Source organism: Myiozetetes cayanensis, unplaced genomic scaffold, assembly GCF_022539395.1.
Source record: "Myiozetetes cayanensis isolate MyiCay16 unplaced genomic scaffold, myiCay2020 scf10, whole genome shotgun sequence".
Taxonomy (NCBI): Eukaryota; Metazoa; Chordata; class Aves; order Passeriformes; family Tyrannidae; genus Myiozetetes; species Myiozetetes cayanensis.
Window position 1 is genome coordinate 17,407,714 of NW_026086605.1, and position 14,931 is coordinate 17,422,644.

The following is a 14,931-nucleotide window of genomic DNA, read 5'->3' on the forward strand; positions in this document are numbered from 1 at the left end:
AAGCTTCAAGTTTTTAGTGGAAGAGAGAAACGGATCAGAGCGCTGACTATGTTTCATTTAAAATGTTCTCAGAGCTATTTCAGGTTACTGGACATCAGGTTAAAAAAAAAATCCTCAAACCCCCTAACTGCACATTTTGATTTTTTTGATCTTTTTTTTAAGCCTGTATACATTTAGTCAAGTTAGTCTTCTGGCATTCAGGAGCTAGCAACAGACTAGACAGTTTCAAGTTATATTAATCATATCAAAAGCAGAGATACCCATGTTATATATTCTTAGTGCAAATTCTGCTCAGTATATTTCTATTACTGCTTTTTCTTTGCAAGTGTGCATGCATGGTGGTGGTGGGTGGAATGTCACTGATTTTTTGGTTTTGCCTATTTACAGAATCACTGTTCTTTTCACATTATTAGTTTTTAACTTCATTTAAAATTGGCCTTTTGCTGCAACAAAACCTCCTTTTCTTCATCTTTCATACAGACAAAAAAACAGACACTGATGCATTTCCACTATTCTCACTGTTCAAGTTCTCACACTTGGGCTGTATTTTTTTTTTTTATGGCTGTTAAGAGTCTGATCTAGAATTCTCTAATAATAAGTTCAGATCACTGCTTCTGAAAATCCCACTTTTCACACCCACACCCACATTTTGTTGTGGCTTTAGTTTTAATGCCAATTGACCTGCTACTATTTCAAGCAAGTAGCAAGTATTTACAGAAAATTTCAATTTCCTGAAGTAGCTAAGTCTGTTACAAGCACAAGCTAAGATTTTTTTGTATAAAGAAAATTGAGGTGTCTAAGACTTACATTGTCTTTTATGGTTTGTTCTGAACAGGTCATCAAACCTTGTAGTCTCATAATAACGTTATCTTTTTGTTCCACAATGTCTATTAGTTCTTGAATCCTTTTATTCTGTATATCCATTTTCTTAGAAAAGAAAAAAAAAGGAGTTCAGGTGGTGTTAAATCATTGAACTATATCACACATTTAGAAGCAAGATTAGTTAAATTATGTTTGATATGGAAAAAAAAAGCTAGAAGCACACTGTAATATCACTTTAAGTTACTGGAACTTAGTATTAAAGCAAGTAATTTTGCACAAAATTTTTTTAGGAGAAAGTTACCTCAGTTGCGTCTTTAAGTTGCTCAGCAGACTCGTCCAATTTAATCCTCTGTGTTCCAAAGTCTGTAACAGGAAAAAAGTCTGCATCAAGTAATCAGTCGTTACATAGCTTACTCAGTAATTCATTCTTTTGGATCTTCTGGTACCTCAGTAGTTTTTCAACAGATTTATTTTCAAGTTGACCTCTACTTACAGGACACATTTCAAAGTTGTTTAAGTTTTTTCAACAGGAAAATTGGGCCTTGCAACCCATACAAAATACAGATCATGTCAAAAGACCTCTACTGAAATCACATGATGAGGTACTGCTAGTTTTTCCTCCATGAATGGTTCACAGGATACCTGAAAACACTACATCAGCAAAATATGAGAAGTACAGGGATTACAGTCAGGAATCAACAATTTGGATGTTTTACATCACAACTCCAAAGTCTGCAACTGATAGTTTGAAGTTTTGTTTTAAAAATGAAATAACCAAGGCCTGAAAAATTGTTCAACCTGAACATACAAAAAATAATTAATCACCACTGCTATACATAAAAATTGGTTCAAAAATCCTGTTCAACTAGATTGTTATTTCTATTTCACAGCAATCAGTAATTTCCTTTTTGTCTCTTTCATGTCACTCCTAGACCCAGCTTACCTTTGGTTTTCTCTGCCAGCTGTTCTTTGGTCTCAATTAGTTCAGTGGTAATTTTTTCCAGTTGTTTTTCAAGCCAACATATAGTTTGCTGTGGGTCTTCTAGGGACACAATGTATTGGTGTGCTGCTTCTGCCTGAAGTTTTATATCAGTAATATCATTCTGCAGAGACTCAATAATGCCCTCAAAATCAATGCAGGTACCTGGTCCTGTGCTATTTTGTTCATCCTGAAAGATAATTTATATGCATTTAGAAATGGCAAGTAATTATACAAAAGCCATTATTTCTACAGAAAATTTGGAAGACCATTACAAATTCAAACATATAAGTACCATTAATTCTGACTTCAAAACCATTTTGAAGGTTCATATGCATTTTGATTGCCAGTTTCTGCCTACCTTTCCCACACAAGTGTCCAGTAATAGCTACCTTATTTTTATAATATTTAATGACCCAACATTACAATCTACTTTATATATCCATAAACAGATCACCTCCAAATTTACTATAAAAGCTAGTATTTTTTAATTCAATGAGAATATTGGATGAACACAGCAAGCAAACAGTTTTAGAAGGAATACACCAGAAATTTTCATGTATCTGTAAAAGTTTGTGAAGTCAAATAATTTTGTAGTAACTTAATGTGATTAGATTAACTCAAAATACTGACCTTAATATCTTTCTTCTTTGTTTTTTAAAAATAAAGGATTTCAAACTCCCAAGAGACAGCCTCAAGGTAAAAAGCGAGTTATGACTTAAGTGCATGGATAATTTCTGTGATCACTCCAGTACAGTCCAGATATAGGGCCTAAGAAATCAGCTTCAAGGATTGTAAATAGGCACTTAATGCAATGCATTTTATATCATAATTGCAGTTTTCCCTCAATTTCTTTGTGTACAGGAATTTTCACTTTGTGTTGGAGAAATGCAGAAAACTCCAAAGATTCCTAAATCCCAAGGTTCAGCAACCCCGCTTATTAAATGGGATCAATATATCTTGCTGAAGATACAGTTACACTGCATGCAATTCCTCAAAACCATCTTTCTAATTTTTAAGAAATACCATGCAGTGAGTTAAAGAGACATTTGGGGTAGATAGATAAAAATACCAGAGGTCCAGGTTGCTCACTGCCAGGCTGATCTTCTAATTTACTTTTTTCATCAGCATTTTTAGTATAACTATTTGCAAGTTCCTTGAAGATTTCCAGGCGTTTTTCGGCATTTTCTTCAAGCCGTGCTCGTTCATGATCCAGGCACTCTCTAGAGCAGGAAAAATAAATCAGCTAAAAGCTAGCCAGTATGAGATGCTAAAAAGTTATAAATACAGCTGCCTATAAACAAAGATGCTTTCCTTCTTTATTTTGGCACAGTAAACCAATAGACAAAATAGTGCTGCTACATCAAAACAGAGGCATATTTCCCTCCCCCACACACAGCCCTAAAGAACAAGAGGGAGACAAACACACAGATTATGGATAGCACTTAACAAAAAGTGGTTTTCCTAAGCTGCTTGAAGCCAGAATATCTGTTTGAAGTATTGCTAAGACCAAAGTAACCAAAGAATTTGCAAATGTCACTCCAACAGACAACCTATCAAGGCAGCTCTTCTCTTAGAAAGAGCTTCATAGGAACAAACACTACTCACATTGTATACACACACCCCTCTACCCATCCCACAGAAAAAAATCAAAGCCTTTTGTACACACAATTTTGCCTGAGCTCATAGTCTAAACAAGCTGGTATATTAACAAATATAGTGGAAGATTAGATCTAGTAGAAGAGTGTGGTCTCTTACAGCCAAGAGAGATTTAAGAAATAAGTAAATTTACTCTAATTTTCTTAATCAGTAACTTTAAAATCACTTAAAGCCAGCTTACTTGAAATCTATTTCCCGCTCAGCAAAATATTGGGTAAACTCTTGTATCACTTCTTCACGAACTTTTAGCTCCAGCAGTAACTTATTCTTCTTTTCAGTAATAAGTTTGTTCTTCAGCTCTTCTATGAGACTCAGCAGTGTCTAGAATTACAATTAGTATTGAGTTCTTTATAAAGAAAGTTTCCCAGAAGTGAGATTTTTCCCGGTCCTTAAACACTACAACACTTTACTCTCCTGCTGGCAAAAGTCTTTTCAGCTCTTTTATTAGCTTATTCATAAACAGGAGGATTCATGAGTGGGTTGAACTACCTGTTTGGTACTAACACAGCAATTTTTACAGTTTGCACAGAGGTGGCATTTACAAAGAACACTAAGTTTATAACAAAAAATTCTTGAAGTTATTTTTAAAAACAGGCTTAAGATCCACAGAATTTGGTTTTTTTTTTCCAGATACCCATTTTTGAGGTGGTATTAATGAAACCTGCACAAAACTGTCTCTAGTCCTCTGTTCCCTCCTGCTTTTCTTCCCTTGTGTTCCTTAAAGGACAGTTTCCAGAGTTTTCTTGTCCATAAAATAACAAAGGAACAATCTTCTGTATTGCTAAAAACCAGGTAATACTTTCTGTGCATTGACCATAGGATACCAAAAGAAGACAAAGCCAAACTTGTAATTCTTACTGCTCAGTCTGTACCCTGACACATTTCCTGGAGTTTTCCCACAGTAAGCACTAAGTCATAAGTAATCCACCTGTAGTTTTAAACACTGTATTTAGGTAGGATAAGGGTGATCAGAAAGAAGGGGTGAGAGATGGGGAAACCGGGAGAAGAATACCTTGCTTCAAGGCTGCAGACTACACTAAGTCTTAAAGCAGCCCTGGCACATACCAGATATTCTTCTTTTCCAATAACAACTTTACTTTCTTCCTTTTCCTGCACTGCTTCTTCTCCTGACGTACTCTGCTGTTCCTCCATCTCCTCCTCCTCATCATTATCTTCTAACACATCTTCCAAGGTTCTGTCCCACAGGACAGTGGCTCTTCTCCTTGGCATTGACATTTTAGTGACATTAAGCAGTGATGATTCTCCTGCCGATTTCTGTCCAAATGACTGATCTTGGGGAAGAATAGATGTATCCATAACTAAAACCTATGCAGAAAATAAAGAACAAAGTTATTGGTATTTTTTAAAACCTCTATCGGCACTTTGAAGACATATCTCTTGCACTCTCCTATAGCTCTCTGGAGCATATCCAGCCTATCCTCTATTCAGTCACTACTTAACACCAGTTTCCTGCTAGTGTACAAAGCTGTCACTTTGTAGTCTAACCCTTCCTTTGATCCTGGAAACACCAAGTTTCACTAGCTGGATAACCTCCAAGAGGGTTGCCACCACTTGCAACAGGAGATTTTTCAATTTCCTGTACTTTGAGTTTCTAGTTGGATTACAGGAATACCATCCTACAAATTCTATTTCTTGAATAGCTCTATCACCCTTACAGTTTGCTCCTTCTGGTGGTGTACTTAACCTGCCCAAATTCCAAAAGCATGGATCTAACTGCCAACAAAACTCTTCCACAGCTTTCATTAAGACTGCGGCACTGATCCCCAATAATTTCACCTTCCAACTTTGCCAAAGCTATATCACTGCACTTACTTCTACTCATTCTGATTCCACCTTCCCACTGAAGCCTCTGTGAACATAAAGACGAGCTTTCAAACTCTTTGATGCTCAGTCTATTTTATCAGTATTTCAGGTGAACAATATTCCAAATTGAAATAGCAGTAGGATATTGGACAGCTAGAAGGACTCCTACTTGAGAGTATGTAATAACTACAGAAGAAATTTACCTAGACCTCAGGGAATTTCTTTCAAATATAATAAGTGTCTTGTTAGGCTGAACATTTCATAGGAATTAAAAATTTTCAGCAGGAGATGCTCCCACCCCCACACTCAGAAGGACAAAAGAAAAGTCCTAACAAGGCCTTTTCAAGAGCTCTAGGAGAGAAAGTCCAACCAGGAATAATTAGAAATATCATTGCAACATGACAGAGAAATCCAGTAACTAAATTAGTATTCTCAAAAGTGAGAGAACCTGCTCTTTTAAAGCAAATCAAAGTTATGAAGCAACAAGATAAATGACAACACACTTACTTTTTGTGCAATGGCAGAGAACTTTAGTACATTGAGTGTTTCATCATATGCTGAAGCACATTGGCTTATGTTGACTATCATGTATACCTTTCCCTTTCCACTGAAGAATCCTTGAAGGAAATGAGTTAACTTACTTTCCCGAAAGGGTATGTGCTGCTGCAGCCTTTAAAGACAAAAGAAGGGATGATCAGAAGTTTAATAAATTCTAGGCAGTGTAAGAGCTATCCAGCCTGAAGACTTGAAAATACCTATAAAAGCAGCAGCCTTTAAATCAGTTAAAACTGTTTTGAACTAGATAGAGCTGTTTGTGAAGAGACTGCGTGGCTGTGGTGACTGCTGCTTGACCTTTTTTCTGATCCACTACAGCAATGCAATCAGTGAGAGCACTTACACCAAGTGTTCAACATTTAGCCTACAGTAGGTCACACAAGCCTCATACTACACAAACTATACCTTATCTCTTGCTTTTCTTTTCCACATCCACATAAAGTACTTACGTAATTTTAGACATGTAGTATCCAACATTATCAGAGATCTTTCATACCTCTGAGAACAGACAATAGCAAGTGTCTATCTAGGTAAGAAGACTAGTACACACCAAACATATGGAGATACTTTTCAGAACTTTATCCCTAATCCCCCAGAAGTTTGGCATGTCCTGCATCAGAAGTTGTGCCCTTGAAATTAACAGCTGGTGATATAGTTTTTAATACTTATAGAAGGTTTTATAGGAATTCCTAAAACATGACTTTGCCACCAAATGCATTTTGGATGCATGACAGCTATTCAGTAACATGAACAGTGCTACAGAACTCAGCAAGACAGTGACACTCCTGCCAGAATACATACATGGCCCAGAAATAGCTTTACCACATGATGGAAACAAGAACCATTATAAGAAAGTTAATGTTCCTTATTCTACTTTCACAGTACCTGTATTAATACTTCAAGATTGTGCTTCAGAAAATTCCCTCCATATTGTTAAAATTCTACGTTATTAGGATCAGAAAGCTGTATTACAAATACACTAATGACCCTCTACACAGCTGTTAGTTTTAATGCATCCTTCCTATCTGGAAAGGTCAGGAAGTTAAAAACCCCATAAATTCACAAAATGTAGGGTTAATCAGGAACACACACTAGCAAAGCTTTTCCATCTTAATGTGTGATAGACTTCAAATATGCTGCCAAGAACAGCGTTATAGACTAAGTGAATTTGGCAAAGCACATATAGGCATATCAAAACCAGCAAACAGTTTATTTAACTTCTAGGACAGAAAAAGATCTTCAAATGAGAACCTATGCACGAAACAGTTCCTGGACAGTTACTAGTTTTTAGACAATTAACTTTTTGTATTGTTTTACTTTTATTTAGATCCTCAAGCTAGGGCATAAATAGTGGGAAGGCTTTCTTTTGTCTCCATTTTGCTTAGCTAGATGAGTAGAGTGTTAAAATTATGTTACAGTTTAGAAATAACAGACAAATTTTGTCAAAGAGTACACCGTCATGATAGTGCAGCAATATCCTGCTGACAAGAAATGTCACAATGGAAGAATATAGAAGATGGAGTCAGTTCCCAAAGAAGTAATGAAATGCTGAAAATTGACTCTATGACATTATTGACAATGGTGTTTTAAACTTATTCCAAAGTTTGATATATGTCAAGTTCAAAAGAAGAAAGTTAAATTACTAAAATCTATGATAGCATGTTTAAAGGATTATGTCATACTTTGAATGATTTAATTAAATAGCAAAACCAGGCAAGTTTAAAGATAACTTTGGTATATCAACAAAACTACAGTATAGAATTTCTAAGTTTATAAGTCTTTTCTACAAGAAAGTTAAGCGTTAATATTGCATATTTTAAACAATAGCTTTTAAATGTGGGCAATACTGAAAAAACACAACCAGTTTGCAATTCATAAAAGGACTTACTTTGACTGTTGACAGTTCTTGAGTGCATTAATACACTTGCCTAGAGTCAGGAGAGAGGTATTTATATTTCCACTCTCTTTCAATCTGTCACCTTCATTTCGGGTCTTGGTATATCTTTCTGAACCAGCAAGATCACAAAATGACAATCTGAAAGCAGAACAGGAAAATTCACTTTTTTTACCTTACAAGATGAACAAATGATTCACTTTTCAGAACGATCACTTTTCTTCATTCTTCTCAAAGTTGCTTCCCCAATCCAGTTTCCCCCTATTTCCTGTCAAACATATTTTCAGCATGCTTCCTATTCCACCCACTCCCACCTCCTCAAACTGTTCCTTCTGGGGACTCACGTGAGTTCAGGAGTACAGCAGGCTGGTAGAACCCTGTGATGAACAGAGGGACCAAAATGGAGAACAGAATTGCAACCTGACAGGTCGAGGGAGAGGGCCAAGTACCATAGCAGCACAGGGAGTAGGGAAGCCACTATACACGCAGGAAGCCCCCACAGGGAGCACGGGGTGTATAGTGCAGTACCAGTACATCAACACAAAAAATAATCGACAACTTCACCACAAGAGAGGCACTGTTCTGAACTTACTCATTGACTCGGGTCACTCGTGGTGTTCCTACATCTTCAATTTTTAGTACCTTAACTGTGAATATGCTGTGACTAAAAGGAGAAATTGAAATCATAAGAGAAATTATGAAGTAGATCAATAATTTCAAAATATTTTTAGCCTCCACATTTGTTCAAAATGCTGTTGAAACCGTCAATGTATGTAAGCATATCCTATCAGATACAAACTTTTATGTTTGTATGTTTATGTAGCACTTATTTTGCTTTTTCCTCAGGCATTTAGATGGAATAAAGATAAGTGCTTTCGTATAGAGTATTTGATAAAATCCTGTTTGCTTTAGGCCAAAAGGATTCAGTCTTAAGCTATGCGTCACATACTGCTCAAGGACACCAAAACTGAAACCTAGAAATCTAGACCACCTTAAAGCCTCTTCCCTTCCTGAGAGCCATAAGCCATACTTTAGTTTCTCCTTCCTCCCACACACCACCCTATGCCCAGTGCTATTCAAAATGTTTCTTACCTTCTGCTGGAGCAATGATTTAGTTTTGTGCTTGCAATACTCTGGTGTTTCAACCCCAGTTTTAGAAGTCTAAAAGCTTCTTTAGAGTCAGAAATCTGAACCCACTGCAGACCTTTAAGAAAAACAAATATGACAGTTTTGAGAATACCATTCCCAAAATAAGTATTAAGATATATAAATATAATGTATGCACAGCAAGGATATTACTTTTACTTGAGGCTTTTACTATACCTGCTTCAGACACAAGTTATATGATGACAAACAAAATCACAATGCCCCCTCTCACAGGAAAGAAAGGACAAGTATATACATTATTTCATTCTGTTAGGACACTAAATATCTTTCATTCAAATTAAGTGAGCAACCTTAGCCTGAGCACTGAAAAGCCAAAAAGGTAAGGTCTAATATGAATAGAATGCCATATATTCATATTCAGCAAAGCAGAATTCTATCTGGACAGCTTCTCTATTTCACACTACAATGGGGGTTAGGGAGAGGGAGGAAGGGGAAGTCATCTGGACATCTTTCAGGGCCACCAACTTAACTGAAAAAGCATCAAGCCAAACATCTACAAAAAAGCCCTTACTCTAGAATTGGTGCCTTGATTGTTCAAAGAATCCGTAACAAATTAAATTGGTTTAAAACTCCTTTTCCCCATAACCTCAAACAAATGTTGAACTGTTATTTATTATCCCCACACTCCTGCAATCCAAAACAGAATTACAGGTTTGATTACAGATTAAAATGCAATTTCAAGTCAGACTGAGCTTTCTCAAATATTCTCTGAAGTCTGCTTCTCTACAGAAAATACCAAAACCAAACAAAAATCCCCCAAACTGTTTAGACAATTATAAATCCAGTTAAGAACTACTGGAGTATTTAAGAAAATGAAAAAGAGCAAACCACTAACAAATTTGTCAGTTGTTTCCAATATTTATCCTATTTCAAAGAAATAGAGGCAATGGAGTGCACGGAGGCTTTCAACAGTTACTGTCACTAAAGGCAGGCATTTCCAGTGCCACAGTGAATGCAGCAAGGAGTTTTTCAATCCAGAAAGAAGCATTATTACAGGTAGACCAACTCTTCAAATAACATTTGGCAATTTGCAATGTGTTCTATTCACCTTTTACAAAAGAACATCCCTTGATGTCTTGAGCAAGGCGTAGTGTTTTCCTTTTCTTTTCATTTGATATAGGAATCAGCAGATCATAAAAACATTCATTGTAAATCTCAAAAAATGAAACCCAGACAGAAAACTTGATGTAATTTCTCACAGCTGTGGCAGATTGTTCTGAGTCTTCTGAATTATCTTCCAAATCTGCCAAATACAAAATATTAGCAGTCAATATAGACCTAGCAAAGTAAGTTTCATTAAAAAAATTTATAACTGAAAAAAAATTTTATAAGTTAATTTAAAAAAAAATTTGAAAGTTGATATTACAGCTAGGCTTCTTAAAAACCCTTAACTCACAAAAATGCATTCAAGTTCCCACCTCCTTTCTTAAATGTTTGAAAGTCACATGCTTTAACTACACATTTGCATGAGACACTTACTGTACCACTTCCTTTTCCACTTTTTAATTCTATCAAGCACATACAGCTTAGTAAGAGTTATCCAGGTCTCTTAAGAGAGAGTTAAACTGACAAGCATACTTCATTTTGACTTTTTAAATCAAACCTAGTATTTTGGTAGTGTTTAAAATGCTAGAATTATATTTATAGAATTACATACCAGTATTCTAAAAGCCTGTAAGAATACTACTAGGGCCCATAGTTTAAGTAATACTACTTTTCCTTGCTATAGTTACAGTTCATATAATGCCTGTTCAGGTATCCTAACCATTTTATCCTTAGGTTTTCTGCCCAGATAACTTGCTCATTATCCAATTCACAGGCACTTGAAAATTGACAAGTAGTCATTTTATTATTAACATAGGCCAGAAGTCAGTTATTGATGTTCAGAAAGCTTCTTTGCCATCTTTAATTGCAATTCTTTTATACAAAACATACCCTTAGAATCAACAGGTGCATTGCTGTCTGTGCTAATCTGATGGTCTACCTACAAAAGAAAACAGAAACTTTAAAATATATTGTTGGCAGTATAATACACTACAAGTTGCTTTTCTAACAGTTCTATCGTATTACTCAATAGCAAGAGAGCAAGGGGGCAACATGCCCATAGAAAGATCCTGGCTACACATGATGTCTTGTTCAATGTACCCGTATACAGTTGTTGAAAGGGCTGTTCTTACTCTTTCCTGACACTTCCCGTACCTCAGTGTACAGCATTTCAGCTTGTTGAATCTGCAGCAGTCTAGCCACAGAAAATTATAGGAGTGGGAGCCCACACAGAAACAGAGTGATTTAACAGCATGATTTGCAGGACTCCAGTTGCAGTTTACACATTAGTCTTACACTGGTAAATCTAATGAGTCCTGAAGTTTTTTGTTATTGGTATTTTGCTAATACACAATTTCATATCTTACACCTTACTAGGTCAACCCTCAGAAACAGCAGTAAACGTAGAACACTCAGTCACTTAAAAAAATTAAATAAGCAAATTACTGCTTTCTGATACATGCTTGAAATAAATGATACAGTTGAAATAAAGTCAAGGTTTTAGAAAAAAAATTCCTGTTGAGCTACTTTAAAAAAAAAAAAAAAAAGTAAACCAACCAAAACCGTGTAGCTAGAGCTTATAATCTTCATACACTTGAATTTTGGTTAGTTAGCTTTTTTCTAGGCACAGACTTGCCAGTGACAGAGCCTAAAGAAATGAAATTCATCTACCAAAACAAGTATGCTTAAGAGAACTAACAAGAAGTAAAAAACAGGTGTGGTTTGGGTGAGAGTTTTTTAGCGTTCTGTCAAGAGTATTTTTCATATAAAGTTGGGATTCTGTAAGTGCTCCTGTAATAATGGAATACTTATGTAATCAAAACTTTTAGATTTAAGCTTTATACATATAAATCACCCACCCAAACCTGTCTCTGTTGAAGTAGATGCAAAGTTTGCCAGCAAATTTATAAGCTTAAGTATTCTTCTTATAACCACAGTTTTACAAAGTAGAGGGTATATATATGTGCACTCAAACACACACGATAGCCTTTTCTGAAGACTGCCAGAGCTAGATTTAACATATTCCTGTACTTCTGAAGTCAAGTCAAAGAATTTTGCTGCCATCTACCTTCCACCCTGGATGGATAAAAATCAAAGTAACAGATATATTGCTTCCCACAACAGCCATTATAAGGTAGCATACCACAAGGGAGATGCTTAATTCTTTTCATTAAAAACAAAAAAAAGCAAAATAGTACCTTTCTAGTTCCAAATCTTAGCATACGCTAAGTTTTATTTTACATTATTCCCCTCATTTCAGAATGAAAAGAAACCAAGAAAAGGGTATGCTTATACAAAATACAAATCCCCCATAACTGTACTTGGACTAACAGCTTTAAAATTACAGGCAACTCCTAAAACTGGAGTGTAATTCTGGACTGATCAACAGTGAATATAAGAATAAAGTCCAGCGGAAATCCATTTTTTATTCAAATCTCTAAGTCAACTAGTGTTATAGCTCTGTTGTTTCAAATAAATTTTTGCTTCCTTTGAAGATATTTGCCAAACTGAAAGAGGAAAACAACCTCAAAATTGTTAAATTTCTTCAACTACCCTGAAAAACAGTAAGTTACTTAAAGGATCAGACCTACTAGTATCCCCACAGATAGAAAGGAGACTATTTGTACTCAGTTCTTATTAAGCACCAGTAAGCCCAGAGGATAAATTATCAGGTACCCAAGCTACAGAAGGGGAATAAATAAATAAATAAATAAATAAATAAATAAATAGCTCAGTGTTTACATGTCCATCGAGTAGTCAGCCATGAGACAGAAATCCACAGGAGAACAGGGATCATCATCTATTGTTCACTTTACTGCTCACCTGAATAGCTGATTGACACCAAACACACACATCCACACCTAAGTACAGCTAGTCTCTTCCCACTGAAAAATGGAGAACATAGAGCTATCCAAAGATGCATTTACTCATCAGTGTAGAAAGTGCTCCTCTACCTCTTTTATTAGGCGAAGTAGTGAATTTTTAATTGCAGTTTCTTCTCTCACTTGGTTTTCAGTCAGCTTTATATAATCCCTACACCGATGGGGTTTGAGATCCATTGCTGTGTAAAGCTTTCCTTGAATACTTTTAAACAACAGATCCAAGGCCCTTGGCAGAATACCAACATCATCTTCTGTCCCTGAAAGAACAAACAAAAGAAAAATCCTAATTATTAGTGTGAACAAGGTACAATACAGATAAATGAAGACAGAAAAATAAGAAATCTTAAGGTATACAGGAGAAATTTGGGGTAACTTATGGTATGAATCAGTGGGAGTTTTTTGTATTCTCAAGGTAATAGAAATGCCATTAGAGTGTTTTGAAAGGTATTCAACTTTCAGCAACAGTTCATGCTCTACACCAATGATAAGCATAGCATAAAATAAAAACTGCTGGAGTATTCTGTGTAAGCTTAGCCCTGAGGGAAAAAAACAAACAAAACCCCACAAGCAACAAACACTTAATCAGGATTCACAGTTTTTCCAACTGTATTTCATAGGCTGCCTTCACTCTCTCTCAAGGAAGCAGTCTTGAAACAAAACTCATGACTGATCTTTTAGCTGCAGTCCTGTATTAATTCCACAGACCCTACAAAAATCTTCTAAAAGCCTTGTGAAGACTCACTCCTTTCCCTGTCCCAAGGGAGAGTAAAGTAGATCCTTTACTCAGGACATACTACTTTTGCACCTGAATAACAAAAAGGAGTCAAATAAAAGTCTCAGTGTACAGTTCATCTTTCTGAATCCAAGTTTAAAAAGGGTTCACTTAAGTTCTAAACCAGAGAAAAGGGGAGAGCAGATTTTATCAGGCTGATAAATTCCTCCTGTTCTTCAGACATTTAAAAGTTATAGCACTAGCTTGGTCGCCTAAGTCAGAACTTATATGAAACGTGGTTGGCACTCAAATCATAAGCTATTAACCAAATAGCAAATTAAGCTTAAGTACTGTTTAATTGCATGTATTTCTCCTCATCTCATCTCCTCTCAAGTTTTTTTTTATTTATAGCAATTCCAGTTGTAATTCAACCTAACACAAACAAAGTAAGTCACTGGTGAACAATTTTAAAAAACTGCTTCATCCTTCACTTAAATCTTTTGCCATTGCCTGAATACAGGCTCCCATATAATGCAAGAGTGGAATAACAGAAAAGGAAATCATGGCACCCAGTACACAAACATTCTGCCCTGCCAATTTTTATCCAAGTCCTAAAAATATAATACCATGAAAAAGCTTCTAGTCAAAAAGATGTCAACCAAAAATTCTTGAAAAACCACACAATATACCCTCCAAACTAGTCAAGCATGGAGGAACTGTACACTTCAGGAATTTTTGTTTGTTATTTACCTATTATTTATTAATACAGAAAAGAGCATCCCATTATTGCCCCAGATAAATGGTAACTGAAAGTACTGGCAGTAACCTTTAATTATGGTCCACCTAACTGAAGATTGCTTAGAAAATAATGTCACTTCAATAAAGATCAGTTTCAGAAGGCACAAAACTTATTGTCCTTCTACTATTTCTTTGTGTAAAATAAGTGGTATAGCATCCAGAGAAACACTTGATGATAGGAAAAATGGTTTCCACATGAATCAAATCACCTTATTTGTTACAATGCTTTGAAAAAGAACTCAAGAATGACATCTTCTGACCAGAAAGGATATGGAGCTTTAACAGAATAGAAGCATCGAGAGACAAGGTCTCTGAGGATACTGTTAAGCTCAGGAACTCATGACAAGACAGAAATACACAAAAGTAATCAAACCTGTTTCAAAACATTTATTCTCTTCCTGTAACAACTGAAACAGACTCAAATATTATTTCTTATTTGTGCGTATAATACACATATAACCATAACAATATGAAGAAAACTTGAGAAAACACTAGTCTGGTGTAGAGCAACTTACATACTTTTCCTATCTTGTTATAGAGAACATTATTTTCTCAACTCCCCCTCATTCGTGACCTTCTAGATATTTGGAGGAAA

General features: G+C 35.7%; 1 protein-coding gene across 2 annotated transcripts in view; it reads right to left on the reverse strand.

The window, feature by feature from the left end:
* Positions 1-14,931, reverse strand: part of KIF20B (kinesin family member 20B) — a 38,204-nt gene that overhangs the window by 19,057 nt on the left and 4,216 nt on the right. For both annotated transcript variants that reach the window (XM_050334584.1, XM_050334578.1), the window contains exons 6-18: positions 12,899-13,083; positions 10,836-10,884; positions 9,949-10,143; positions 8,826-8,937; positions 8,326-8,397; positions 7,728-7,874; positions 5,792-5,954; positions 4,526-4,786; positions 3,642-3,781; positions 2,874-3,024; positions 1,766-1,991; positions 1,124-1,185; positions 808-927 (exon numbers count right to left, since the gene is read on the reverse strand). In XM_050334584.1, coding sequence (XP_050190541.1) covers positions 808-927; positions 1,124-1,185; positions 1,766-1,991; positions 2,874-3,024; positions 3,642-3,781; positions 4,526-4,786; positions 5,792-5,954; positions 7,728-7,874; positions 8,326-8,397; positions 8,826-8,937; positions 9,949-10,143; positions 10,836-10,884; positions 12,899-13,083 — 1,883 coding nt within the window. The remainder of the gene's footprint in view (positions 1-807; positions 928-1,123; positions 1,186-1,765; positions 1,992-2,873; positions 3,025-3,641; positions 3,782-4,525; positions 4,787-5,791; positions 5,955-7,727; positions 7,875-8,325; positions 8,398-8,825; positions 8,938-9,948; positions 10,144-10,835; positions 10,885-12,898; positions 13,084-14,931) is intronic.